Source organism: Bufo bufo, chromosome 2 (assembly GCF_905171765.1).
Source record: "Bufo bufo chromosome 2, aBufBuf1.1, whole genome shotgun sequence".
In the NCBI taxonomy this organism is placed as follows: domain Eukaryota; kingdom Metazoa; phylum Chordata; class Amphibia; order Anura; family Bufonidae; genus Bufo; species Bufo bufo.
This window is the reverse complement of record NC_053390.1, coordinates 403,926,055-403,941,117: the sequence shown is the minus strand read 5'-3', so window position 1 is coordinate 403,941,117 and position 15,063 is coordinate 403,926,055. Positions and strand designations below refer to the sequence as shown.

Below are 15,063 nucleotides of genomic sequence, written 5' to 3'. Positions count from 1 at the left end.
TCAGACACACTCAGATCCGCTGGGGCTATCTGAAATCTGCAAAAATTTTTAGGGATGGATGTGGTGGTGGAGTCCTTAGTGTGATCCATAGTCAAGTTTAAGTCTCCTCCCAATAGTAGGTATTTAGTATTAGGCGCAGGCGAGCGTCCTTCACTCACTACGCCTGCATCTAATACTAAAATGGAAGGCGCAGGGGCGGGAGGACGGAGCCTCAGTTATGTTCTGCTGACATTAGCACCTCGCTAATGTCAGCCAGCTACATAACCATTTTTCTAAAGACAGAAACCCTTTAAGAAAACTGTTCCATCATCCTCAGTGAACTGTTTGGCTACTGCTTTTGCTTCTTGAAGTGGTAGTGCTGGCAGGGGTGATGCAGAAATGACTCAGCATTGAGCAGATCTTTGGCGAAAGATGTGGATACAGTGCACATCTTGGTAATACAATTTTCTGTTGAAGGAGAGCTGTAGTTCCTACATTTGTGCTTCAACGGCCGCATCTTATTTTTGCCTGCAGAGCTTGCATGCTGTGATGATTTTGCCGGTCAGTAATGTTGTGAAGAATTCCTAAATAGGAGATGCCCACAGAGAGTAACCACTATCAAGCTTGCCCTAGGTCTGACAGTTTTTAATCCTGCACCAACAGCAGTAGTCCATCACCTGCTCCCATACGTAGATAAAAATTGTCAGTTGGGCAATAGGACAGAGTGTACTACAATGTAACAGCAAATGAAGCAGAGCAGCACGTCAGGTACACTAGTCTGTAATGAATGGAACTTTTATAATAGAAAAGTATACTGTGCCCTTATTAATTTAAGAAACTTTGCAGCAGTTTTTCAGGCAGGGTGGCCAGAATGGTTAGCTGTATGTTCTCTTGCTTACGCAGTGACAGGCGTATCATGCCACAGCAGCAACCAATTCAGTCTGGAGCAGTTTGTTCACATGCCGCTCCAGGCTGAGGGCAATTAGCAAGCTTAGACCTCCACCCTCAATGCCCAGAGTCAGGCCTACCTACACGCTGGCCTGTTTCCTGACCCCAAGAATTTCTGTGCAGGCAGACTGGAACAGTGTCCCGAACTGGCACAGTATGCTTCCTTTCCTCTTTCTTGCCAGCCTCCAGTATTATCTCAGAGAGGGCTTTCAGTGCCACGGGTGTGTGGAAAACCAATCAAACCAAGTTGTCCTCCACCAGTGTCCAGAGCATTGCTTTGGTCAAAATAAAGCAAACCTGGATTGGGAAGGATTTTCACACCCAAACGGTTGAGGCCAATGAATAGATCTGACCTTGCTGACGATTCCCCATCTTGTCACTGTTGCTGTCTGCCTGCCTGCCGTCCTGACTACTATCATTTTGTCTGCCAACCACCATGTTCTGTACAACTGCAGGTTGCTGCCTCCATCATGTCACTGCTGCCATCATGCCACTGCTGCTGCCTGTCTATCAACATGTTCCATATGGCTGCTGCCTACACATGCTGCTGCCTTCCAGCTAACATGTACCATATGGTTGCTGCTGCCATTGCCTCAGCTTCTACTCCTTGCTGCTAATTCCCTACTGCCATCACTATTAACACTATGTATCTGCCTCTACTAACACTACTACCACCACTACTAGTACTACTACTATCCAATCTACTGCCTTATATGTTCCATGCTATGCTGCTTCTGCTTCCGTGCCTCTAATACCCACTGCACTAATACCCACACTGCACTACTGCTGCTCTCAATTTAAAGGGAGTCTTTCACGCCGATTCACCGTATTAACCTAATAACAGACTTATGTCCACGGCATCCCCCCTATTAAAACTGTGCTTACCGTATGTTGCTTGCTATCATCGTTTTGCCGAAAAACACTTTTATTCCGTATGCAAATTAGGCTGGCCGGGGCATCACAGTTTACTGTGCGCATGCACTGGCCCCGGCCTAACTTACGTTCTTGCCGTGATGCTGTGATCACGGCAAGAACGTAAGTTAGGCCGGGGCCGGCGCATGCGCACAGTAAACTGTGATGCCCCGGCCAGACTGTGGTCATTCAATGCGCACGCGGCTATATCGCGGTCATCGGCGCATGCGCGGGATTACGGACAGTAGGAGGAAGGATAGAGAAGAGACCAAGGGAGGGCAGACGCGGCGGAAGGGCGGGCAGAAGCGGCGGAGGGGGAGTGGATTGGTATGAAAATGACCCAGGGGCCTGGGCACCGGCCGTTGTAAGGCCGCCCCTGGGCACCTTCACAGCCTAATTTGCATACGGAATAAAAGTGTTTTTCGGCAAAACGATGATAGCATGCAAAATATGGTAAGCACAGTTTTAATAGGGGGGATGCCGTGGACATAAGTCTGTTATTAGGTTAATAGGGTGATTCGGCGTGAAAGACTCCCTTTAAGGGGAGAATTTCTCTAGGCTTGTTCACCACGAGCCACTCTTTCTTCTGACAATTAACACTTGGGCATGTTGTATGGGCAGGCATTCTGACCCTGTCACAGCATCATTTTTGGATGATTGGTTCCCCAACAAGCCATTTTTTTATCCCATAACACTGTGTGTTTAAACAGCATCTGCACCAGTAAGGGTTCACATCACGTTTTTTTTTTTTTTTTTTTCATTCTTCTGATCCATCAGAAGAATAGAAACATAAAGAAAAAAGACAGATCCTGTATTTTAAGCATCCTGTTTATTTTTCCGTTCTTCTGATTCAACAGGACTTTTTTTCCATCTAAAATAACAGATCTCAGACGGAAATGGCTAAATAGATGCTAAATGTGCATAACTGAGCATAACGGATGCTTAAAATACAGGATCCATTTTTATTCTTTATTTTTCTGTGATTCTGTCGGATCAGAGGAACGGAAAAATAAACAGGGACAATTTTTGGAAGCTTTGGAGTATAAAAAGCACATGAGACTGCAGTGTGTTTTTAAACATGCTGCATGTTAATGCCGTCAAACATGTGTTAACCCTTAGGTATGTATGTCAGTGTCACTCAGATATGATTTACTATTGCTGTCATTGCATTGAAGAGCTTAGGGACGGGAGAACGAAAAAGCAAAAATTCATAAAAAATGAACGAAAACAGATAACATGTTTTCCTAAACATTCTGTGTCATAGGAAACTAGAGGATGTTATATACCAATTTCCCGGGCAATTGGAGCCAATCTGGTTTGGCCCTTCCCCATGCAGGTCCAAAGCAAACTTTAAAAAAATATATATAATTTGGTGAACCTGAACTGAAACGAACCTTGACAGGTTTGCACATCTCTATATTGAACACTCCAAATACTTCATGCATGTGGCTACATTTCATTAATGACAATAAACTAAATGTGGCAATATTAATAAGTACTTACATGTATTTCATATCCAGCATCACATTGGTAGAGAACAGTATCTTTGTAGAAATATTTGGTGCCAAACACTGTGCCATGATCAGGAACAGAAGGTTGACCACATGATATAGGAGAACATACGTCATCAGTCAGAGGAGGTAACCAGTTGCCATCTGTCTAAATAATAAAATTATTTTATTTCAGTAACTGCATTTGTGATTTGAACAATAATATATTATTTCAGGGCACATTAGTGTTTACACGAAACTACAAGAATTTTAATACTGTTGCCTTTTTTTTCCAATAGCATATACTGTTTCTATTCTAATAGTCATATATCCTTACAATAAGGGCATATTCACATTTGGCAGATTTTTTTGCCAAAATTTCTTCAACTGAAAATCAGTTCCGTATCTGAATGTGCTTGTTTTGGTGGCAGGCTTCTGCAAGCTCTGTTCAGATGAATGGATGAGTTGCAAGAGTTTTTGCAAAAAATCTGCCATGGGTGAGTCTTCCCTAACTAGAGGGAAGGTGACCAGCATCTGTGTGCTTTGGCGGTCAGTGTGATGTGGTGGTCACTTTGCTAGGGTTAGATTAACTAGATTTAAAAAAAAAATCTGCTGTGGATTTCTTGCAGATGTTACAGGAGAAATCTGGTTATAGGCTGTCCATGGAATTTGGATTAGGATACTAAGTTTGCAGATATTTTTATATATTTTTTTTATTTATTTTTTTTATTTATCAAAACTGTCTAACATAAATTCTGACCTAAACACCTCCCTGACCATAACATGTTAATTAATGAGCTAATGGACTGGTCTCTTCGCCTGCAGCACATTAAGGGCTCATAAACACGGCCATAGAGGTTTCTGCGGTCCTCAAAATACGAATACCGGCCGTGTGTGTTCCACATTTTGCGGAACGGAACATCAGAACCATATTAGAGCTGTCCTATCCCTGTCCGAAATATGGACCAGAATAGGACATGCTCTTTTTTTTTTTTGCGGGTGCCGTGCGACAGACATACGGTGTGCTGTATCTTTGGAGCCCCGTTGAAGTGATTGATTTAGCATCCGACCAGCAAAAAATGCAGATCGGATATGAACCAAAACAACAGTCATGTGCATGAGCCCTAATTTACATGGTAAGTAGGGATGAGTGAATCGACTTCGGATGAAACATCCGAAGTCGATTTGCATAATACTTTGTTTGAATACTGTACGGAGCGAGCGCTCCGTACAGTATTAGAATGTATTGGCTCCTATGAGCCAACGTTATTACTTCGCAAAGTCTCATGAGACTTCGGGAAATAACTTCATAAATGAATTTCTACTGTAAAAAAACATTTCCAGAACTCGGGTTTGGTTCCAAGGTACCACTCGCTCCGTACAGTATTCTAACTAAGTATTATGTGAATCGACTTCGGATGTTTCACCGGAAGTCGATTCGCTCATCCGTAATGGTAATTTTGAAATTTGCAGGAGCATGCAAGGCTACTGGTAGGCTGTTACACAGACAGTCAATCCTGTACTATGACGGGAAACTAAAATGATCAATACCCTGTCACAGAAAACCCCTGAACACTATTTAGTTTAATTTACTATAGCCTGTATTGGAAAACTGTGTAAAAAAATATTTGTGGGGTGAAGCAAAAAAAAATGCAATTCTGTCATTTTTTTGTTTTTTTTGTTTAGTGTTTATTGCTTTCATTGTGCACTCAAAATGACATAACAGTCTTAGGCCTCCAGCACACGAACATTGTTTTTTTTACCGTTTACGGGGCATTTTTTGCATTCCGTATACGGTCCGTATACGGAACCATTCATTTCAATTGTTTCGCAAGAAAAATGGAATGTACTCCGTATGCATTCCGTTTCCGTTTTTCCGTTCCGTTGAAATATAGAACATGTCCTATTATTGCCCGTAAATCACGTTCCGTGGCTCCATTCAAGTCAAAGGGGTCCGCAAAAAAAAGGAACACATACGGAATGTACTCCGTATGTCTTCCGTATCCGTTCCATTTTTGCAGAACCATCTATTAAAAATTTTATGCCCAGCCCAATTTCTTCTATGTAATTACTGTATACTGTATATGCCATACGGAAAAATGGAACGGAAACGGAAACACAACGGAAACAAAAAACGGAACAATGGATCCGTAAAAAAAAATGAACTGCAAAACACTGAAAAAGCCATACGGTCGTGTGCAGGAGGTCTTATTCTGCAGGCCAGTATGATTACGATACCAAATTTGTATAGTTTTTATTATTTTTTGCTACTTTAAAATATAAAAACCTTTTAAAAATAGCTTTCTTTGCATCGCCATATTTTGCCATATTTGCCATATTTTGCGACTCCAATCAGCCAATCAGAGTAATTTCATTAATCAACAACCCATCTCATAATATGTCTAATCCTACAAATGCTGTGGTCACTATTGACAGCAGCATCTGAGGGTTAAATGACCAGAATCAGAGTCTTCTCTGTTCCCGGTCACTTCCAGTGTGTGTCTGCTGTATTAAAAAATTGGGACCTGAAAGCTGTTTGTATAGACACATGATTTTTTTCTTTTGTTGATCAGAGGCTTCCCTCCCGAGTCATGCTACTTTTTTTTTTATATGCAAATCAGGCCTTTGATGCAATGAGGGCGTCACCATTGCTCTTGTTGCACCTAAGCTCCACTCATTTCTGTGACCAGTCTGGTTGCTTTGATTCGAAGGGTCAGGCAATGGCAAAGCAGTGAAAGAGTGATTGACCACAGAGAGGAGAACCACAGCTATGTGTCTGTGCAAACAGTTGGACAGGAGTTTGCTTGTGACAGATTCCTTTTTTCATCTTATGACATACAGGTACGTCATTTTGCATAAAAGGGCTAATAAATTACTTAGTAAATACTGTATAGTAAAATGTTAAATAAATAATTACATAAATACAAATAAAATCTGAAAAAAGGAAAAAGCAGTTTCTAGCAAAAAAGTGAAGGACCATTTTAGTCATTCTACTTGATGCAAATGTACTATGTTTCTGTTAGGCAGAAAGTACTGGATTTTTAGGACTATAAGATGCACCTGACCATAACATGATCCCCCAGGTTTAGACAACAGGAAATTAGAAAAAAGATAATTTCTACTAAATAAAACTTTCCTGGTAGTTTAATGAAGAGGAAGGATCAATATCTTTAATAGTCTACGATAGAGGGGGTAATAAGTTACAGTAAGCTCATCTTAACCCTAGTGTGTCATCTTTTGACTATTGAAACAAACAGCAACGGAGTATGTGGTCACATGATAGGAGTATGACCATCACAAGTTGCAGTGTACAGTACAATACCGTACAGCGCTCACTTCTTAGTGTCATTCCACCCACTGGTGACATCATCAAAAGTCCTTTAGCTACACAAAGCTTTCATGTAGTTCCCTGCCTTGGGACCTTCAGCATGGGGAGGGAAGTGTTTCTTCCTGATCTCTCCATGAGATGAATGATCTTTGAGCCTCCTCTCCTGCCTGCACTGATCGTACTGATTGGTGCTAGGTAGGGAGTGAAAGAAGTGTGCAGACACATTGCTCTCTTATAAATCCAATAAAGTCCTGTGTGAGTGCTCTGCTGGATCATTAAGGAAGCAGTCAGGGGGGGTTTGGCACTGCTGGAGCACCCTGACTGCGACACAGGCACTTTTAAGCAATCATTTTTTCCTGACAAAAAGTGAGTCTTATAGTTCAAAAACACTGTTACTTCAAGTATATACTAATTAACCCAGCCACCAATATTTGTCTTTTCTACCCCAACCCTATCAACTTTTGCTCCTTGGACGATCAGCTATGTACAGATGATTCATCTAAAGCTAAGGGAAGGAGATACATGTAAAGCTAAAATAGGGTTTCTTGTCACAGGTTATACAATGTACACATCTGAGATAGTTATTTATGGGGGAATTAGAGAATTAATGTGGTTGTCCAGGCTTGGGATAAGTCATCAATATCAGATCGCTGCTGTCTAAGGCAAAGACCATAGATAGCAGCAGTGGACAGGAAGAGAGAAGGGAGGTGGCATGTGCACACTGTGCATGCCGTCTCCTCATACAGCTGATCGGTGGGGTGCCGGGTACCGGACCCCCACCGATCTGATATTGATGACCTATCCTGAGGATAGGTCATCAATAGTAAAAGCATGGACAACCCCTTTAATTTTGAGGGTAAATATTATTTATTGAACAAACTACCTTACAACATAGTATGAAAAATAAGGAATTCTTGAACACCATTGAAAGTCAATGGGGACGGATCCATTTTCTATTGTGTCAGAGAAAATGGATCCGTCCTGACACACAATGTTAGTCAATAGGTACGGATCCGTTTTCTCTGACACAATAGAAAATGGATCCGTCCCCCGTTGAGTTTCAATGGTGTTCAAGAATTCCTTATTTTTCATGCTATGTTGTAAGGTAGTTTGTTCAATAAATAATATTTACCCTCAAAATTAAAGGAGTTGTCCATGCTTTTACTATTGATGACCACATTGTGCTCGCAGCGTTTTTCTGTCCGCGATGGGGACGCAACCAAACGGAACGGAATGCATTTTGGAGCGGAAGAGGAACATCACATTAGTACAATATAATTTTTTTATATATTCATCAATAGAAGGATAGATTCAGGTGTGAAGAAAATCCAGTTACCACAAGCCCTCCAGATAATAGTTTGTCCTGACAATCTGGATGGGCCTCCACCTGCTCCAAGAATTCTCCCGTGGACAACAGTCCACACCTATACCAGCCTGGAGGTACCTCTGTCATGTTTGGAGAAATAAGTAGAAGGATAAATTTTGCAGGCATGAAGCGGGACAGAACATTCAAAAAATTTTGGTTAGTGGTGAGAGATTTAATAGTCTAGATACTAGTAGTCTATAAGTAAATTGGCTATAGAAATTTTTTGGGTTATGGTAGTCTCAGTTTCTTCCCCCGTCATAAAAAGGATATGAATATGGACCTCAGTTTCTTAAAGAAGGATTCTGTTAAAGGTATGGGTAGCATTTTAATTAAATACAATAATTTGAGCAAAACATAAGTCTTAAAAAGATTATTTCTCCCCATCCAGGAAATAAGAGGGATGGCTAGGGAATCTAATTGTGATTTGATGTTACTCAACAAGGGAAGGTAATTAACTTGATGGGCAATTACTAACTTGAACACCTAAGTATTTGATTTGGGATTGTTGCCAATGAACAGATCCACTCTCCTAAGGTGAGAGAGAGTGCCTGGTGGCATGGTGGCATGGTGGCATGGTCACATTAAGTGTTTCCGATTTTGTATAATTAATTTTCAAGTCTGACAACAAAACAAATCTCTCAAATACATCCATAACTTGCACGAGATTCGTGACCATCAACAGGAGATCATCAGCAAAGGCTGAGCACATGTGCACTTTAATGCCTTTGATTCACAGATGTTCCCTAATAGTCTGCAAAAGAGTTTCCATGATCAGAATAAATAAGTATGGGGACAGAGGACGACCATGCCGAGTGCCATTCCTGATGGGGAAGGCATCCAACAGGATCCTTTTGAAGTCTAGTACAGCTCATTATTATATATGAACGCCGTCCCCAATCTGTGCCTGGAAGCACGCATTTTAGCCCTCTCAGACACCGTAGTCACATTTGACCACGGCCTGTGAGGGGTTAAATGTCAGCGGTCGGCATTACCGCCTATCGCAAACATTAGCTACAGGTGTCTGCTGTATGAAACAGCAGGCACCCGACATCTATGGTGCTTGCTCCACTCCAGAGTGTGCGCTATCTTTAAAGACCCAACATTCACTGTACATGTACAGCGGATGTCGATAAGTGGGTAAAATAGTTGCGCAACAGAAACAACTTTTCTGTAACTTGCTGTTATGCGACACATGTTATTTTGTAGCCCCAGCCTTACTCGTGAAGCAAATTGCTTTACATTTTTCACCTGGCAATAACTACATCAGAAAACCATGGAAAAATTTGGTAAAACGCTGCCTTTTTTTTGGCTGCACAGCACACTACCACAACTTGTGAATCTGAAATCTTACTTGATTAGCGGCTTTTAGAGTAAGTCTAAAGCCATGACCTTTAGGAAAATCTGTAACAAATCAGTGGTAAAACCTACATGTTTTACATGCATATTTTTTACATAGTTTTGGCCATGGATTTGCAGCAGATTTTGTCCTATGCATTGCAAATTTATCCATTGTGAAACTCCGCAATAAATCTGCAACATAATGAGCACAAAAAAATTCAAAATATGGTCATATTTTCTTATTGATTGAAAATCTATCTATCTATCTATCTATCTATCTATCTATCTATCTATCTATCTATCTATCTATCTATCTATCTAAACCAATTCCAAGCTTGTGAACAGCACAGCGAATCAAGCAAAGGTTGGGTGCCAGCGGCTATTGGAGCGATCCGCTCCTATCTATCTATCTAAACCAATTCCAAGCTTGTGAACAGCACAGCAAATCAAGTAAAGGTTGGGTGCCAGCGGCTATTGGAGCGATCCGTTCCTATCTATTAATCTAAACCAATTCCAAACTTGTGAACGGCACAGCGAATCAAGTAAAGGTTGGGTGCCAGCGGCTATTGGAGCGATCCGTTCTCCAGGGATCATAGAGATCCACCACCAGTTTAGGGCTTTATTAAGTCCGGCGTCTAAAATGCTGGTCTTAATAAATGTGCCCATAGCTACATAGATAGATAGATCACAGAGAAAGTAATCCACAACACTTTCCCGAGTAAAAAAGAGATGCGACTTTATTCACCAAAGCAACGTTTCGGTCCACACTGGAACCTTTCTCAAGCAGTGATCACTGCTTGAGAAAGGTTCCAGTGTGGACCGAAACGTTGCTTTGGTGAATAAAGTCGCATCTCTTTTTTTTACTTGTGGAGGTGCCATGGATTACTTTCTCTATCTCTCTATGTATCTATGGGCACATTTAATAAGACCAGCGTTTTAGACGCCGGACTTAATAAAGCCCTAAACTGGCGGTGGATCCGCAGAAGTTATGAAGAGGCACAAGTTCTAAATGTAAGACAGCTTCCAAGCAGTCTTACATTTAGACCTTATTCTACCCCTAAAACAGGTGTAGAAAATGGGAAATGAGACAGGCTTGCAGGCCCGTCCCCTTCCCCCCCACACCTACATTTTTAGACCTGGTGTAAGCGGGGCAAAGTCGGAGATAGCGCCGCAACTAACCCTTGCGCTGCCATCTGTGCCTGAAATACCCCTAATTTTGGCGTATTTCAGCATAGTAAATGACCCCCATATTGTATAAGACTATATAATAAGATAAAAACATATACGGTACTTACCATACAGGTTGAGGTGCTTGGTCCTGACAATGTATAACCAGTTTTGCATACGACAGTTACAGTTCTATTTATATCATAATCTGCCTTGATTTTTACTGTATCTGATTGCAATTTACATTTTCTTGGGACACAGACAATTTCTTCTGTTGACCAGAATCCATCCTCCACACATCTTTTTGTTACTGTGTCTCCATCCATTATATAGCCATCTTCACATCTGTAACATATTTGGTTTAATAAATTATGTGTCACGGCGGACAGGATCTCAGATACACAGACAACCAAATACACAAGTGTCTAGGCTAGATGCTGGGGAAAGGTCACCTCCTAGCACATCCCTGACTTCTCTCCCTATGCTGCTAAGCCCACATTCAGACCTTGATGGTAGGAATGATGTGTCCTCGTGCCTGGACTGAAAAAACCCTAGAATCCCTGAGATGGTGAAAGGGGAGAAGGGGCAGAAGACACACAAATAGCCTAGACCGCAAACAACACAAACAGAAACCAAACTTATCTGAGCTGGAACAGACAATCCTTCCTTCCTTGAATCCAAGGCCAGACTGAATTCTATAACCCGCACGGCCCTCTGGGAGTGAAGGCAATTTAAGCCAATGACCCCACCCAGAGCACCTGAAGGAAGGCGGATCCAGCATGATTCCAAAACAAACAAAAGGTTAGACACGTGCTGCCAATCTGACAGACCTCCGCACACCGTCCGAGCAGGGCATGACATTATGATTGTGCAAACACTTTTAATGTACCTGAACACAAAAATGGTGCTAAATGCTATTATTCCAACATGTCCACCTCGAATGTAAGCAAGGGTGCACAGTCCATGAGGAGAGTTAAGCTCCTTGCCACAGGCTGCACTCTATATTGGGCTTTTTCTTCAATTTGCACAGAACCATGCTATTTCTGATGTGGTTATACAAAAATTGATTAAAAAATTTTCACTTTTGTGTGCAACTGAAGAAAGGAACAGGACCTTCTATGACATCATGATTGCATGACCAAAGGTCCTGCGGCCAGCGACAGCAGAAGAGGACTGGTGGTGACTGGTGGGACAATTGAAAGGAGAAGCATGAAAGTATGAGGGTACACAGAAGCAGTGAGTGGGTGCCTGCTTGATTCTCCAAAGGCCACCTGGAAGGTGAACCTGTAACATGGATTTTATGCCTTAAATCACCACCATCAACCTGTCATTGTCCTGTTTAACTGGTTTACAAACTTGCCAGTACATAACAATTCTGAAAAGGGATATTGTAAAAAAATATAAATAATTGGTTATAATCCAGAGCATGTCTTATTCTAATTACCTGGAGTAGTAACCTGGACGCGTCTGCTCTGGGAATAGTCATGACATTTAGGTTCTAATGATGCTCATTCTGACATGATTGATGTGGTGAAAAGGGTCCAAAGTCAGCAGATCTTCTCCTGAAATATTGCTCCTGTCAGCACTGAGAGAAGCTTTATCGCACTAGCTTTCCCAGCATGCACAGTGCACAAATTAAGGACCAAGTGCACCAGCTTCATTGCACATGTTCAGAGAGCAGGAAGCAAAAGGGTAGGTGCAGGATTTCAGGAGGCACAATGGGTGTGATTGCAGGCTAGGCGGCATGAGTATTCCTTGTAGCATACTTGCCAGTATTACTACTTGGGTAATTTGCATAATGCACTGATTTTTATTTTTAGAATTTTCATTGAAACATGTTATTGTGCTGTTTAGTAGCTTTTGATATGCATGAGGTATTTTAATGAGTGAAATATATTTGACAGGTTCTCTTTAATCATTCGGTAGTCAAAGTCCCCTAGTCTCATGCAACAGTCATAAAAGACTTTTAGAAAGGCCTCAAAAACTTTTTGACTTTTCCACCTGCCACTTATATCCTGTGGGACATATATAATTTTGAAATAACAACAGTGGGGAAACAAGCAGGGCTATGAAACAAAAACCCATGATATGTAGTTTTAATTTAAATCCATGGGGTTATCAAATTGATTGTTAATAGCTTTATGGTTTTGTGAGAAGTAAGCTGTCATACCTCAAAAAAACACCAAGCCATTAACAATCAGTTTCAAACACTATACTAACTATGACGTTTTTGGCTGCATTATGACTGCTACATGAGGCCTCACTCCAACAATGAAAAAGGTATCACTGAATAAGGCCTCTTGCACACGACAGTATGGCTTTTTCAGTATTTTGCGGTCCGCAAAAAATACGGATGATGTCCGTGTGCATTCCGTTTTTTGCGTAACGGAACAGCTGGCCCCTGATAGAACAGTACTATCCTTGTCTGTTATGCGGACAATAATAGGACATGTTCTATCTTTGAACGGAACGGAAAAACGGAAATACGGAAACAGAAGGCATACGGAGTACCTTCCGTTTTTTTTTTGCGGATCCATTAAAATGAATGGTTCCGTATACGGAACGTAAAAATGGAACGTGAAAGGCAAAAAAATAACATTTATGTGCAAGAGGCCTAACTAGGGTGGCTGCAAAGGTTTTGCAGAAGACAACTTAATTTACAGCTAGTGCTTTATTTATGTACTGAGCTTGGTTCTGGTACAGTGCTAATGTACAGGGTTTGGTTCTGAATTGAGCTTGGCTCTAGAACTGTATTTGTATGTTACTATATTTATGTTATGATCTTGGTTCTGGTATTTTATTTATGTTATATACTGAACTTGGTTCTGGTACTGTATATGGTGTAAGCCTGGTTTTGGTTCTATATTATGTTATGAACTTGGTTATGGTAGTCTACTTTTGTTACTAGCTTGAAAATAGGGCTGTAATTATGTTTCTAGAACTTGATCCAGATGCTATATCTATGTACCAAGCTAGGTTTTAGTGCTGTATTTATGTTATGAGCTTGGTTCTGCTGCTGTATTTACATATAGTTACATAGTTACGTAATTAATACGGTTGAAAAAAGACATAAGTCCATCAAGTTCAACCAAGGGATAGGTGGGGATGTGAATCCCAGAAAGAGAGCTTGTTTCTGGTGCTGAATTTTTGTACTGAGATTGGTTCTTGTCTTTACATTAACAGCTTGGTATTGGGGGTGTATTTGTGTTCTGGTACTATATTTTTTATATTAGACTTGTTTCTGTTGCTGATTCTTTATATAATGCGTTTGGCTCTTGTACTGTATATATGTTATGAGCTTGGTTCTGTTGCTTTATTTACAGTGCATTTGGAAAGTCTTTTTTCACATTTTGTTATTTGCAGCCTTGTGCTTAAAAAAACCAAGTTAAAAAGCAGGTTTCCCCTTCCTCAGTCTGCACTCAGTCCCTCTTAATAAAAAAAATAACAAAAAAGTGAAAACAGAATTTTAGAAATGTTTGCAAATGTATTAAAAATTAAAAAATAACATTTTTGCTATAAGTATTCAGTATACTGCACTGAAAATTCCTGAGACCATAGTGGCTTCCATAATTCTTAAATGGAAGAAGTCTGGAACACCCAGGACTCTCCCTAGAGCTGGTCGCCCCACCAAACTAAGTAATCGGTGGAGAAGGATCTTGATAAAAGAAGTGACCAAGAACCTTATGGTCACTCTAATTGAGCTCTAAAGATCCTGTGTGCACATGGGAGAAACATCTGGGTCAACTATAACTGCAGCATTCCACCAATCTGGGCTTTATGGCAGAGTGGCAAGAAAGAAGCCTCTCCTCAGTAAAAGACACATGAAAGTTAGCAAAAAAAGCACCTAAAGGACTCTTAGGCCTCATGCACACAGCGTTACCGGCTGTGCCCGTATTGTGACCCACATATGGCGGGTACGGAATATGCGGGCACCGGCAGTGTGGTCACCGCATCACGGAACACTTGAATGGGTTCGCAATCCAGAAGGTGCAGTGCGGAATGGAGGCACGGAACCCCACGGAAGCACAACGGAGTGCTTCTGTGGGGTTTCTCTTCGTGCCTCCGCACCACAAAAAAATAGAACATGTTTGATTTTTTTTGCGGTACGGACAGACCCATTCTAGTTGAATGGGTCTCGATCCGTTGCGGCAGCTGCACAGATGTTGCCTGTGCATTGGGGACTGTGAATTGAATATTTTTTATAAAAACCTGATCCAGAAAATCTCCAAATCCAAGTCTACAAACCTTGCAGCATCATACCTAAGAAGAATGGAGGCTGTAATCACTGTCAAAGCTGCTTCAACTAAGTACTGAGTAAAGGGTCTGAATACTTATGCCAATGGAATATTGTAGTTTTTCCTTTTCAATAAATTAGCAAATATTTTGAACATTCTGTTTTCACTTTGTCATTAATGCATGCAGAATGATGGGGAAAATTTGAACTTTTTTTTTATTTTAGCACAAGACTGCAAAATAACAAAATGTGAAAAAAAGAAAGGGTCTATAAGGGTCTAAATGCAATGTATGTGCTGTCT

General features: G+C 41.1%; 1 protein-coding gene across 5 annotated transcripts in view; it reads right to left on the bottom strand.

The window, feature by feature from the left end:
• The window catches only part of SVEP1 (sushi, von Willebrand factor type A, EGF and pentraxin domain containing 1), a 459,579-nt gene that overhangs the window by 90,808 nt on the left and 353,708 nt on the right, over window positions 1-15,063 (bottom strand). For 4 of the 5 annotated variants that reach the window (XM_040417268.1, XM_040417271.1, XM_040417270.1 and 1 more), the window contains 2 exons: window positions 10,657-10,873; window positions 3,343-3,498 (listed from right to left, as the gene is read on the bottom strand). In XM_040417268.1, coding sequence (XP_040273202.1) covers window positions 3,343-3,498; window positions 10,657-10,873 — 373 coding nt within the window. Of the gene's footprint in view, window positions 1-3,342; window positions 3,499-10,656; window positions 10,874-15,063 lie in introns of those variants that run through there. The other variant, XM_040417272.1, reaches the window with a different exon arrangement.